The sequence below is a fragment of the Pelophylax lessonae genome (assembly GCF_965119305.1).
Source record: "Pelophylax lessonae genome assembly, chromosome: 1".
NCBI classification, from domain to species: domain Eukaryota; kingdom Metazoa; phylum Chordata; class Amphibia; order Anura; family Ranidae; genus Pelophylax; species Pelophylax lessonae.
This window is the reverse complement of record NC_138768.1, coordinates 750,062,968-750,077,667: the sequence shown is the minus strand read 5'-3', so window position 1 is coordinate 750,077,667 and position 14,700 is coordinate 750,062,968. Positions and strand designations below refer to the sequence as shown.

Genomic DNA, 14,700 nt, shown 5'->3' with positions numbered 1-14,700 from the left:
AATAGACATTGCTGCAAAGGTTGAAGGGGTGGGGGGTCAGCCTGCCAAAGCTCAGACTATATGCCGCACACTGCATCAAATTGGTCTGCATGGCTGTCATCCCATCCAAGGAAGCCTCTTCTAAAGATGATGCATAAGAAAGCCCGCAAACAGTTTGCTGAAGACAAGCAGACTAAGGACATGGATTACTGGAACAATGTCCTGTGGTTTGATGATACCAAGATAAACTTATTTGGCTTAGATGGTGTCAAGCGTGTGTGGCGGCAACCAGCTGAGGAGTACAAAGACAAGTGTGTCTTGCCTACAGTAAAGCATGGTGGTGAGAGTGTCATGATCTGGGGCTGCATCAGTTTTATTTGGAGCTACAGTTAATTGAGGGACCATGAATGCCAACATTAAAGCGGAGTTCCGGGCACAGATGTAATTTTTCAATAAGCATACCCCCGGGACAGTCAGGGCTAGCACATTCCACAATGGCTAGCCTCTGATCTGTCCCGGTTCGCACTTACCTTTTAGAAGAAATACTTACTTATAAAATTTCTTCCACAGCGTTTCCATCTCTCTTGTGGGCAGCTGAAGCCGGCGCGGTCCTCTTCTGCGTCTTCTTCCGCGTCTTCTTCTCCCAGAATGCGCCGCACCGGCCCCTCTCGTCACTTCCGGTGCGGCGCCGCATTCCTAAACAGCTTCTGGGCATGCGTCGCCCGGAAATGACGTGCGGGGCCGGTGCCGTCGCATTGATTCCTGGGAGCTATGACGTTCAGCTCCCAGGAATCATCGCGAGGCAGGAAGTGACGGGGTGAGCCGCGGCTCCGAGGGAGGAAGTACCCTGAGGTGAGTATTTACGATCTACAATTACAAGGTGAGTTTTAAAAAAAAAAAAAACCTAACTATCCAATTCCTTTTCAGGTTATCCAGAACTAGCGGACGGGCACAAAAAAAACATTGATTTTGTGCCCGGAACTCCGCTTTAATTGTGACTTACTGAAGCAGAGCATGATCCCCTCCCTTCAGGCGGCAAGGCAGTATTCCAGCATGATAATGACCCAAAACACACCTCCAAGATGAACACTTACCAAGCATGTCTCCAGACCCAAACCCTATTGAGCATCTGTGGAGCATCTTCAAATGGAAGGTGGAGGAGCGCAAGGTCTTTAACATCCAATTGTCGCTCTTTTTTTGTTTATAGCGCAAAAAATAAAAATCGCACACGTGATCAAATACCACCAAAAGAAAGCTATATTTGTGGGAAAAAAAAGACGTCAATTTCGTTTAGGTATAGCGTCGCATGACCGCGAAATTGTCCGTTAAAGTAACGCAGTGCCGAATCGCAAAATAGGGCCTGGTCATTAACCACTTTCCGACCGGCCATTGTAGAAATACGGCCGCAAAGTGGTTGTATAGTTCTGAGAGGGCGTTCCTGAACGTGCTCCCAGATTTGCGCCCCCTGGGGCGCGCACACGGGAGTGTCCGTGCTCGCCGGGTCCCGGGGACCCGACGCATCACGGATCAGGGTAAAGGGCCAATGAGAGCGGTGCATGTCCGGTTCATTTCTCTCCTCTCCTCAGACGCTGTACACAGCAATCGGTACAGCGTGCGAGGAGAGGAGAGAAACTGCAGCTGCACGCCTCCTCTGCCTCAACTGTGCCCAATTAGTGCCTCATCCGTGCCCCATCAGTGCCTCATTCGTGCCTCATTCGTGCCCCATCAGTGCCTCATCCGTGCCTCATCTGTGCGACTTCTGTGCCTGCCCATGCTGTCTCAGTGCTCATCCATGCTCATCCATCCCACATCTGTGCCCGCCCATGCAACCTCAGTGCTCATCCATGCCACATCCATGCTCATCCATCCCACATCTGTGCTCATCCATGCCACATCCATGCCACCTCAGTGCTCATCCGTGCCACATCCATGTTACTTCAGTACTCATCCGTGCCACGTCATTGGTCATCCGTGCCACAACAATGCCACGTCAGTGCTCATCCATGCCATGTCAGTGCTCATCCATGCCACATCAGTGCACATCCGTGCCACATCAAAGCCACGTCAGTGCTCATCTGTGCCACATCCATGCCACGTCAGTGCTCATCCGTGCCACATCCATGCTACTTCAGTGCTCATCCATGCCACATCCATGCCATGTCAGTGCTCATCCGTGCCACATCAATGCCACGTCAGTGCTCATCCGTGCCACATCAATACCACGTCAGTGCCACATCAATGCCACGTCAGTGCTCATCCATGCCACATCCATGCCACGTCAGTGCTCATCCGTGCCACACCCATGCCACTTCAGTGCTCATCCGTGCCATGTCAGTGCTCATCCATGCCACGTCAGTGCTCATCCGTGCCACATCAATGCCACGTCAGTGCTCATCCGTGCCACATCCATGCCACGTCAGTGCTCATCGGTGCCACATCCATGCCACATCAGTGCTCATCCGTGCCACATCAATGCCACATTCATGCCATGTCACTGCTCATCTGTGTCACATCCATGCCACGTCAGTGCTCATCAGTGCCGCATCCATGCCACATCAGTGCTCATCAGTGACACATCCATCCCACGTCAGTGCTCATCAGTACCACATCCATGCCACATCCATGCCACATCAGTGCTCATCAGTGCTGCATCCATGCCACATCAGTGCTCATCAGTGCCACATCCATTCCACGTCAGTGCTCATCAGTGCCACATCCATGCCACGTCAGTGCTCATCCGGGCCACATCCATGCCACATCAGTGCCACTACAATGCTTATCAGTGCCCTACAGTGTCTCACAAAATTGTAATGGGAAGTCAGGAAATGACGGTGCTCCCTGCATGTTGGGCCTCTGTATGTGGTCAGGCTGTGGAAAAGTGTCACACATGTGGTATCGCCATACTCAGGAGGAGTAGCAGAATTTATTTTGGGGAGTCATTTCTGCTATGTACATGCTATGTGTTAGAAATGTCTAATAAATGGACAACTTTGTGTAAAAACAAATGCATTTTGGTTTTCTTTCCACATTTTCCAAAAACTTGTGGAAAAAAATGACATGTTCAAAAGACTCAGTATGCCTCCTAGATCATGTGTTGGGGTGTTTTCTTTCCAAAATGGGGTCATTTTATGGGGGTTTCCATTGTCCTGGTGCTCCAGGGCCTTCAAAATGTGATTGGTAGTCAGAAAATGATATGTGTAATTTTTGCTTCTAGAACGCCTGACGGTGCTCCTTGGATGTTGGGCCTCTGTATGTGGTCAGGCTGTGGAAAAGTCTCACACATGTGGTATCGCCATACTCAGGAGGAGTAGTAGAATGTATTTTGGGGTGTAGTTGCAAGTATGCCTGTACAGTGTGTAAGAAATAACTTTGTAATATGACCATTTTGTGAAAAATATATATATTTTTTTTAAATCTTCATTTTGCAAAGAATTGTGGGAAAAAAATTACAACTTCAAAAAACTCACCATGCCTCTTACTAAATACCTTGGAATGTCTACTTCCCAAAAAGGGGTCATTTGGGGGGTATTTGTACTGTCCTGACTTGTTAGGGTCTCAAGAAATGAGATAGGCCGTCAGTACTTTAGGTGTGATCAATTTTCAATGATTGGCACCTTAGCTTGTAGACGCTATAACCTTCACAAAGACCAAAAAATGTATACTTATTTGGGTTATTTTTACTAAAGATATGTAGCAGTATAAATTTTACTCAAAATTTATGAAGAAAAATGACTAAATTTGCAAAATTTAAAACCAAAACGAAGAAAAATGCATTTTGTTACAAAATTTTCAGTCTTTTTTCATTTATAGCGCAAAAAGTAAAAAACCCAATTATGATTAAATACCACCAAAAGAAATCTCTGTTTGTGTGAAAAAAAGGATGACAATTTCATATGGGGACAGTGTTGCATGACTGAGTAATTGTCATTCAAAATGTGAGAGCACTGAAAGCTGAAAATTGGTCTGGTTAGGAAGGGGGTTTAAGTGCCCAGTGGGTAAGTGGTTAAGCAGGAAAATCTTCTGGTCTTAAAGTGGTTAAAACAAGTAAATATAACATACCTTCCTATCTATTTACTAATGCTAGCAGCATAAGGATTTAAAGTAGTCAATGTTGATCGAGAGACTGAAGTTCCGCTTTAGCTACTAATTCATGCTTACACAGTAGAAACCATTGCTTTCAGCCTCAAACATTTAATTCCCAGAACATTGTACTCACTCTCTGCTCTTAACATTATGCAACTAATTGCTTCTTTAAACTACAAAAGTAAATTGTTCGGTCCGTAGTTCTTTGCATCCTTTCATAAATGGCGATCTTAGCGAATCACTGCACCCGCTAGTATGATAATTTCACTCAAACACTTCACAGCTACCTCCGAATACCATTAAAATGTTTCACGGTAACTGCAGGCTCTTGACGGAAAATTCCTCTGAAGTATTTGCCTGTTTGTATTGCAACTGACTTACCATTAAGCCTAATTACTCTGGGGCCATTGTCCTTTATTATACACTTAGCATACATTTAAAACATTTGGATAAGCAACAAATGCAGCCATGGGTTGCAGTCCGATGCAGATATGTCAAGTGCAAGTAATTAGAAAAGATGCTGTGAATGTTGCAAAGCCATGATAAATGGCACTTTAGCATCAATGGATCACTTGCCTTTAGAGCTCTCAGGTGTTTTATAGTGGTGAATTTAGTTTCAAATAAACTGAATTTATTATCCCTTTTTCACTTGCATCCTGAAGCAGTTATTGCTCTGTGGTTTCTTTTTGTACCAGATCTGCTTTTTATCCATGTTACGTTTTTTATTTTTTTATTTTTTTCTCCCCCAGACTTTGTAGCTAATAAGAATGGAAGGAAATCCAGACCAGGCCTAATCTTTCAGAGCCAAACAAATGTGGAAACCTTCAAAGGCAAACCACTGTTTTCACACGAATGAAAACAGAAAATCATTTAATGAAGCTGGAACATCTTTTGCATAGACGCTAGAAAGAGGACTGTACGCCCTCAAGGCTTGAATTTTAAAGCTCGGCTAACCGTAATCTTTTGTAATCTAAAAAAAGGAACTTAAAGATGTCCTAGGGTTAAGGTATCCACAGACATGAAATGATCATTGATTGAGCCACCAAAGTGAGTGGGCCTGGGTGATGAGCAGGCATCGGTGGGTGATTATAGACCTCAGCAGACTCCCATCACCGGTTCTTTGAGTGCTCATAGAAAGGCAGAACTCACACTGGAAATTGCTGATACTTAGAGATTTTTCTTTTCTCAGCTGACTTGATGGACTCTGAGACTCACCGCAATCATCTGACTTGGCCAAAGAACGGACGTGGCATGTTTTCCAAAGGATGAAAAGCCCTTTTCTGATATTTGATAGATTATTTGGCAGTTAGTGAACATCATTTACATTATGACTGAATTTCTCTGTGTACAATAGCAGCAGGCCAATCTGGTGCTAAGACTGTAGGTTTTAGTTAAAGCTTTGATTCAAATGACTACATGAAGCAGTCACTGGTGTTCAGATCTGTTGCCTTTAGGCCGCTTTCACACTAGTGCGACTTGTCCCGCGATTTTGGACCGCAAAATCGTATGACAAGTCGTTTTCCATTATTTTCAATGAGCCCCATTCATATCAGTGTGACTTGAAGTCACACCGACTTCAAAGTAGTCCCTGCACTACTTTGGCACGATTTTGAGGCCAAAGACATTCAAGCCCAGTAAAAATCGCGGCAAAAGTCGCAGCAAAAAGTCACGGCAAAATCGCGGTAAATCGCGCGACTTTGAAGTCGCACAAGTGTGAAAGGGGCCTTATAGTGTCATGTAGGGACATACTTTGTAAAAGATCATCAACTAGTATTTATTTTTCTTATCATCCACCCTAAACCGAGATTAGTAAAATGTTAGGGGTGTCTGACACTGGGGTTGATTTACTAAAGGCAAATCCACTGTGCTCTACAAGTGCATTTGGAAGTGCAGTCCCTGTAGATCTGAGGGGAAGATCTAAAATGAGGGGAAGCTCTGCTGATTTCTATCATTCAATCATTTTCAAGCAAAAATGCTGTTTTTCTTTTTCCTTGCATGTCCCCCTCAGATCTACAGCGACTCCACTTCCAAATGCACTCGCAGTGCATTGGTAGCGCACAGTGGATTTGCCTTTAATACCGTATAAGACTACTTTTTAACCTTAAAAACATCCCCCAAAAATCGGGGGGTTGTCTTTTACGCGGAGTATAAAATGTGAGGACTACTTTACAAGCTGGCCCAAAAGGAACGTCCCTAAACTCTCAACCCGCTGGATGTGCGGTAATACTGTATGTACCGTAGCTTCGGCTACATACAGTATACCAGAGCTAATCACGGTGAACGATGTATTCTATTAATGAATACAAAGCCTGTTTGGATTGGCGGAGTCAGAGAGGCGGGCTGATGATGTTACAACCTCTGACTCAGCCAATCAGAGCTGACTTTGAATTTATTAATAGAATACATCGCTCACTGTGATTGGCTCAGCGCGGTATACTGAATGTAGTCAAAGCTACGGTACATACAGTATTACCGCACATCCAGTGGCCTGAGAGATTGGGGGCGTTAGTTTAGGGCTGACAGATTAGTGGCTGTTAATGGCCGAAGGGGGGTAGTCTTATACGGCGAGTATAGCCCAAAACCTAGATGTTAACTGGAAAATTAGGGGGTCTTCTTATACGCCCAGACGCCAATAAACCCCATAGACAGGCATACCTTAAAGGCATTTTAACACCAGGTGTGAGCCAAGGAACGCATTGTGCTGCCTTTTGAAGATGTGTGCAGATGACATTAATGCTTAATGGCACCCGCACATATCTAGTAAAACCCATGTGTGCTTGTCCCTGGAAAAATGTTCCAACGTTCCATGTGTTTTGGTGTGGTGCAATTTATAAAAATTGTGCCTGCAACCTTTTTGCATGTTTCACCCACACAGGGCTGCCCAGGAACACACAAAAAAAGCATAAGTTTAGACACACAGCCGGGTGTGAACAAGCCTTTAAAGTAGTTGTAAACCCTCACATATACCCAGTGAAGTGACTGGTGATGCACAGAGATGAAACAAATCCTCCTACATAAGTTGTACCTATTTATCTATGCCATATTTCCCCTACAGCCATTCAAAGTGTAGAATTTACACAGGATCTCACAGCTCTGAAAAGCAGGGGGCGGAGAGCTGAAGTTACATCAGTGAGGAGAGCTCTGGGAGCTGATTGGAGAGAAGGAACACACCCCCCTTTGCACAGCACACAGGAATAGAGCTAAGGCTGCCAATCAGCTGGAGGACCCTCCCCTGTTACCATTTTTCTCTTGGTGTCAGAAAAAAATTGTCGTAAGTGACTCATGCTTATAGCAGACAAACAAGGCAGCAGACAGAAATGGCACTCACTTAAGGGTAGGCTGCACATCTCTGCTCTGAAACGACTTTCTGATCATGAGAACGGTGGACTGTGCCTGCACAATAGTGAATCGGTATGGCCGCTTGTAGTCTTCATCAGGGGTATACACAGGGCCATCTTTAACACAGGGCAAAAGGGGCAGCTGCCCTGGGTCCTGTCATTGTTGTGGGGCCCAAAGCAGCTGCCCCTTGAGCCCGCACTGGCTGCAAATAGGTAATAAGTGGGTTTTGTGAGGGCCCAAGAAAATATTTGTCCAGGGTCCCATCATAATTAAAGACGGCCCTGGGTATACAGTATGTGACAGGGTGACCATGCAGGAGCACAGTTGTCATCCCATGACAGGAAGTGCCTGAACTCTTCGTGTGTGGGTCACCAGATGGAATTTTAATAAGATTTCAAAGATTAAAAAACAAAAACTTTTGCAATAACATCACCATGCGCTTGTATGAGTTTTTAGGGCTCATTCACACCAGCCAGCCATGCTCATCGCACGACTGCTGCTGCTCCATGGGAGTAAACAGATCCAATGCGATGAAAAGTGTTCTATTCACACAGCGGCATTGTGATTCGTTCGTTTGTGATGCAACCCGCTGCACGCTGTCATTTTTCAGCGCATACTACAGTAACGCTGCGGTGTGGACTGCCCTTGTAGGTAACAAGGCTTTCTATTTAGACATTGCTGGCCAGCAGTCCCAGTACACCTAGTGTGAACAAGCTCTTATGGTGGCCACACATGCTGCGATTTTTTTATCCAATCGATTTGTGATTTAATCAAAATGATTAAACTGGCAAACAATCAAATAGGCATAATTTCCATTCTGATCCATTTTGACTTTAGATCAAATTCGTTTAAACTGAGTTGATTTGTCAGGGCGGAAAAATGATCAAGCATGTTGTATCAATTGGCGGAACTAAGAGGTATTGCTTTTTAGGAATTCAATCGAATTTTGATTGATCAGATTAGAAGTTGGTATGGAGAAAAGAGAGATGTGATCAATAACGTTTGATTGTATCTTTCAAAAATCAATATACATCGACTTCCCCATCTATGCCATATCGTTCATATAGGTCACTGACTACATAGATTGATTATTCCTATCAAAATCCTTTTACATCCTATCGGTATATCCTACTGATCAGAAAATAAGTCACTCATTTATTGACCGTGTATGGCCATCATTAGCAGCTGAGTTTAGATCTATTTGAAGCCCAACTCCAGGAAATCTAAAGATTCTGACTTGCAGTGGGGATGCCCTCACAGTTTGGGGGACCAAAAAATGCTTTACCTTACCTGATCCACCACTCCCCAACAGATAGTGCTCTGCCATGTACAAAGAGCAAATGACTCCAGCGCTTGAGGGGTGTCCTTGCGGCTGGTATCCTGAAAATGCGATTCAGGTCGAATGGTAGTAAATTCAGGCTGTGCTGCCACTCTCAATGGTTCGTGGTAACCCAAAGCAGATACTGGAAAAGAGAAATGGACAGAGGGCGCACCAGCCTAGCGCAAAACAATTTATTGTAATAAACATGTATACACATTATACTCACAAAACGATTGTGAAACACGAGCAATAAGCAATGAGGGACCACCAGGGGTCTCCACTGGGCATCCTCAGCTGCCGCAGAGCTCTGATGAAGGGGGAACACCCCGAAACGTGTAAGCGTTTTTTTGGAGGTCTACATCCTTCCACGGCCTGCAGCAGCTGGGGATGCCCAGTGGAGACCCCTGGTGGTCCCTCATTGCTTATTGCTCGTGTTTCATAATCGTTTTGTGAGTATAATGTGTATATATGTCTATTACAATAAATTGTTTTAAAGATAATGTGCTAGGCTGGTGCGCCCTCTGTCCATTTCTCTTTTCCAGTACTCTGCCATGCTATGGTGATGGACTATCCCTTGGCATCCTCACATCCAGTACAGGGCTATGGACCTTGCATTGGTCTTGATGATGTCAGAAATCCCTAAAGTGGTTGTAAAGGCTAAAGTTTTTTTTACCTTTTTGCATTCTATACATGAAGGTAAAAAGGTAAAAAACCTTCTGTGTGCTGATCCCCCCACAGCCCCCCCTAATACTAAACTGAGCTCCCTCTCAATCCAGCAATGTGCATGAGAGCCTCGGCTGTCCTGGGACTCCCTCTCCTCATTGGCTGAAACAGCAGCGGGAGCCATTGATGTCAATAACAGCCAGTGAGCCAATGAGGAGAGAAGGTGGCGGGGCTGAGCCACGGCTCTATGTGTCTTAGTCCTCGGGAGCGAGCACACACCAGTGCCCCCATAACAAGCAGCTTGCTAATGGGGGCACTGGTCAAGGGAAGGAGCCAGAAACACTGGCGGGGGACCCGAAAAGAGGAGGTTTGTACAAAATCACTGCACAGAGCAGGTAAATATAAAAAAAAAAATTTTAAAGCCAAAAATGTAATATCCCTTTAAACTGCCAGAAGGCAGGGGAGAAGATGCAGTGGGGAGCAGTCTAGCAGCATGGAGGAACCTAAAGGGGCGGAAGTTCAGGTAAGTAAAAGTGCTTTCCTTGTGCCCCTCTAGACCTAGACAAGCAGTTAAAAGTTTTCTCAATGCTAATGTTTTTTTTTTATCTTAAAGCAGAACTCCACCCAAAAGGGGAAGTTCCGCTTTAAGGACTCGTTCCCCACTTCTCTTGCACAATTGGCTCTTTTGAGGAGTTGGGGGAGGGGGGACAGCAGGCACCCGATTTTGACAGGTACCTACTCCTGCGGGGATCGTGGGACAGGTGAGTGGCTGTTTTTTAAAAGTCTGCAGCTACACTTTTTGTAGCTGCTGACTTTTTTTTTTTTTTTAAAGGTGCCCCCCCACCCCCTTCTGTATACTTACCTAAGCTGATCCTGGTCCAGTGCTGTGCACAAAAGCAGTGGCAATGCTCTCTCGCTCCTCACTGGACTCTGCGAGAGGAGCAGGAGCCATTGGTTCCTGCTGCTGTCAATCAAATCTAGTGACAGAACAGCAGGAGGCGGGGCTATGTGTCTATAGATGCACACAGTGTGGCTTAGGATCAAAGTATGCACAGTACTCCCTCTAGCAAATGGCTTAAGGGAGGGTACTAGGAGGGGAGAGGAGCCAGGAGCACTGATGGGGAACCCCAGAAGAGGAGGATCGGGGCTCCTCTGTGCAAAACCATTACACAAAGCAGGTAAATATAACTTGTTTATTGTTAAAAAGAAAATAGAGCTGAACCTTTAGAGCCCATTCACATTAGCGCGACTTGTCAGGCGACTTGTCAGCCTGACAAGTCACGCTTGGTCGCGGTCCATTGATTAGCACAGGACCCGTTCTAATAGGAGCGACACAAGTCGCTCCGACTTAGGAAAAGGGTCCTGTACTACTTTGGGGCGACCTGGAGGCGACTTGCATAGACTTCCATTATGTCGGTGCACGCGACTTCACAGGTCACCCCCCAAAGTCGTTGTCGCGCTAGTCTGAATGGGCTCTTAATATCACTTTAATCCTTTCCATGCAAGCTCAGCCCCACTGCAAGGAAGGATTTTTAGTTTTACCAGAGTTCATCTTTAAAGCGGTATTAAACCCAAACCCAAATCCAAAAATGTAATATACTACAGCTTACCAATCATTAGATGTGGTGGCTGCATTACTTTTCTTTTTTTTTAGGCTTTTTTCCCTCTCTGTTTTCCCATGGTGATTTGGTCAGTAACACACCTCCTGTATTAGAGTGCCCCCACTCTGTATGAAGGAGCAACAGAGACACCTTTGGACAGCATTATTGTCAGTATGGGGAGGAGGGGAGTGTTAGATGTACTAGCAGATTTAGATACACTAACAAATTGAAGCCAAATTCCAACTAACGCCTTTTAAGCAGCAACAGTTGTTTTGTTCTTTTGGAATAAATGATTTACAATAAATAAAGAAAAGCTGGTGATTGTAAGCAGCCCTTCCATGTGAGTTACTACTGTTTTTATCGTTCCTATTAAATATCATTGCACTCAGAGGCGCTGTCCTCTCCTTTTATCCACTATCCAGAGTTGGCTTCACTCTCTAAGAGAGCTTGCCCTTTGCAGCAGATCATCCCCCCTGGAACTTTATGGATCATACAGATGGACTTTGACACAGTCCCTTACTTATATCCCCTATCCATGTCCCCTTTGCATGCATATGGACATTGATATTGCCCCTTGTTTATGTTCATGTACATGACCGTCACTCATGTCTTTTATGCATTGCTTTGCTTTGATATATCTTGTATATACACCTTAAAGTGCCAACACCCTATGTGTTTTTTACATTGTAAGCAGCCCTGTCAGTGGTAAATGGTTTGTCTCCATCCTCTAACTGCTACATCTTTAGGCTAGCTTGTTCTGTTGAAAAACAACAGACTTACTGGCAGAATCAGCAGGTAAAAATAAAAGAAAGCCTGAAAAATAAAATGACTGAAGCAATCACATCTAAGAACTGGTAAACGACAAAGGAATTAGTTTGCTTTTGGGTTTAATGCTGCTTTAAAGCTCAATTCCAGGAAACCTAAAGAATCCCACCTGCAGTGGGGCAGTGCCTATAAATTTGGGGACTGAAATGTGCTTTTACCTAATCCTCCTCTCTCCCAGCAAATGTAACTCCCCTGTGCTCTGGTGGTGGACTGTCCCTCTACGTATTCTGCATAGCTATAGACCCTGCATCAGTCTTACTGATGTCAGTGGACCTTAGCCCACCAGAGTGCAAGACCGGTCTGGTGGTGCGGAGGAGTTTGCAAGAGAGGAGAAGTAAAAGTGATTATAAGTTCCCCTAGACAAGCAGTTAACCCTTCCAGTGCCAGTGCAGCCCTACTGCTAGGGAGGATTTTTAGTTTTCCTGGATTTCAGCTTTAAGGCTCCATGCACACTGGCTTAAGAATTGCTGCTTCTACAGGAGTTCTGTATTGTATTTGTATTGCCTGTAGAAGCAGCTCTATGTTATCCTATACAATAGGACATTTAGAGGTATATTTGGAGCTCAGCATTTAGAGGCAGAAACCCTTTTTGGTTTGCTTTTTTTATTGGAGCTTTCTGGTAGAAAAAAGAAATGCTAAACACTCTTTAACTCGCCTAAACTGTACAAAAATCCTCTATTTATAGGAGTGTTTTTTTTCCTGACAAATGAACTGGTGTTTTGTTAAGCCTAGTATGCACGGAGCTTAAATAGTTGTGAATGGATATCCCTTTAAAATGCAATGGAGATTAAGCCCTGGTTCACACCAAATGTGGCTTTGCAATTGTGATATTTCATTTGAAGTAGTGCAATTTCAAAGCCGCTGGCCAGTGCGATTTTACGTGTGGCTTGCCAGACTTGCGACTTATCAGGTGACTTTGATCTGTCAAGTCGCACTGGTAGAAATGGGGACCTACAAAGAGCGATTTCGAGTGTAATAAAACATATAAGGCTGTCCTGTAACTTACTGTAAAAGATGTACTCAGTGTAGCTGCTCCAGATTTTGTCGTCCCTGTACTGGTTAACGAAGGCCGCCGTCCCGGTGGAGTTGCAGGCGACCATGTGAAATCCAGCTTCAGAGAGCCTGTCGAAGGCTTGCTCCAGGTAGGTGAACTTCAGGTAGAACCTGGAAGTATACTTTTCAGGGGGGCGATCGGGGTCTCGACTCTCGTTTAAAGTTTCCCCAAAAACTTCCTTGGCCAGGGCTATTCTACCGCACACCATGATCCTGGCCACCCTCCTAAACTTGGCGTCAGCCTGGTTGTCCCTGACCATGGTGTAGGAGCCCCTGTAGCCTATAGTGATGAAGCCAGACTTTTTATCCACAGCTGCAGTCCTGATCAGATCACTGCTCTGGGAGGTCTCCTCCAGGTCGCTCTGGCAGCCCTCATCGTTCAGGGAGCTCTGCTTGGTGACTTTGGGGGTCAGCAGCTTGACCAGGTCGTGCAGTTGGAAGTACTCAGCCTCTCTGAGCAGACGCTCCTTCTCTGGGAAGTGGTCGGGCAGGGACAGCTGTCTGTCCCGGAGGAAGTCCAGGACGTACCTGAAAAGGAAGCCGTCCCTGTCGATGAAGAAGCGGGCTCGGTTGTCCCTGGGCAGCTCCTGGACGTTGTTCCTGGAGAACATACTGTGCAAAGTGCTGTCCGGAACGCTGGTGAGAGTGGAGTGCTTGGTGACATAGACCTGGCCGCCCACGTTCAGCTCCACCACTTCTGGGAAGGGATAGGACATCTCACTGATCGGGAGGATGCTGTCCTTCAGAGCCATGGCAGGCAGGCAGGCATAGGCAGGCAACACGCTTCTCTACCCAGCCCCGATCTACTAAGACTGAGCGAGATTCAGCACCACGGACAGCGACCGCCGCTCTCCACCGCTCACAGCCAACCACAGGCACACGTCACTGCGGGCTGGGCTACGGCAACTTTACACTACTACTAATACTAGAGGATCCCCCACACCAGGCACCCCCTTCTATCTACACACAGCATAACACAAACCCCAACATCTGTATTATTACCTCTACATACAGCATATCCCAACCCCAACATCTGTATTATTACCTCTATACACAGCATATCCCAACCCCAACATCTGTACTATTACCTCTATACACAGCATATCCCAACCCCCAACATCTGTACTATTACCTCTACATACAGCATATCCCAACCCCCAACATCTGTACTATTACCTCTACACACAGCATATCCCAACCCCAACATCTGTACTATTACCTCTACACACAGCATATCCCAACCCCAACATCTGTATTATTACCTCTACACACAGCATATCCCAACCCCAACATCTGTACTATTACCTCTACACACAGCATATCCCAACCCCAACATCTGTATTATTACCTCTACACACAGCATATCCCAAACTCCAACATCTGTATTATTACCTCTACATACAGACTATCCCAATCCCAACACCAACATCTGTATTATTACCTCTACACACAGCATATCCCAACCCCAACATCTGTACTATTACCTCTACACACAGCATATCCCAACCCCAACATCTGTACTATTACCTCTATACACAGCATATCCCAACCCCAACATCTGTACTATTACCTCTACACACAGCATATCCCAACATTTGTACTATTACCTCTATACACAGCATATCCCAACCCCAACATCTGTACTATTACCTCTACACACAGCATATCCCAACCCCCAACATCTGTATTATTACCTCTACACACAGCATATCCCAGCCCCAACATCTGTAATATTACCTCTATACACAGCATATCCCAACCCCAACATCTGTACTATTACCTCTATACACTGCATATCCCAACCCCAACATCTGTATTATTAAATCTACATACAGC

The 14,700-nt window shown here is 45.3% G+C and overlaps 1 protein-coding gene across 2 annotated transcripts in view; it reads right to left on the bottom strand.

Moving 5' to 3' along the window:
* KCTD8 (potassium channel tetramerization domain containing 8) overlaps positions 1–13,660 on the bottom strand; it is a 304,109-nt gene extending 290,449 nt beyond the window's left edge. For both annotated transcript variants that reach the window (XR_014225903.1, XM_082272188.1), the window contains exon 1: positions 12,818–13,660. Coding sequence is in view for 1 of the 2 variants with exons in the window: in XM_082272188.1 (XP_082128314.1) it covers positions 12,818–13,616 (799 nt within the window). In the remaining variant the exon portion in view is untranslated. The remainder of the gene's footprint in view (positions 1–12,817) is intronic.
* Between the last annotated feature and the right edge of the window lie 1,040 nt (positions 13,661–14,700).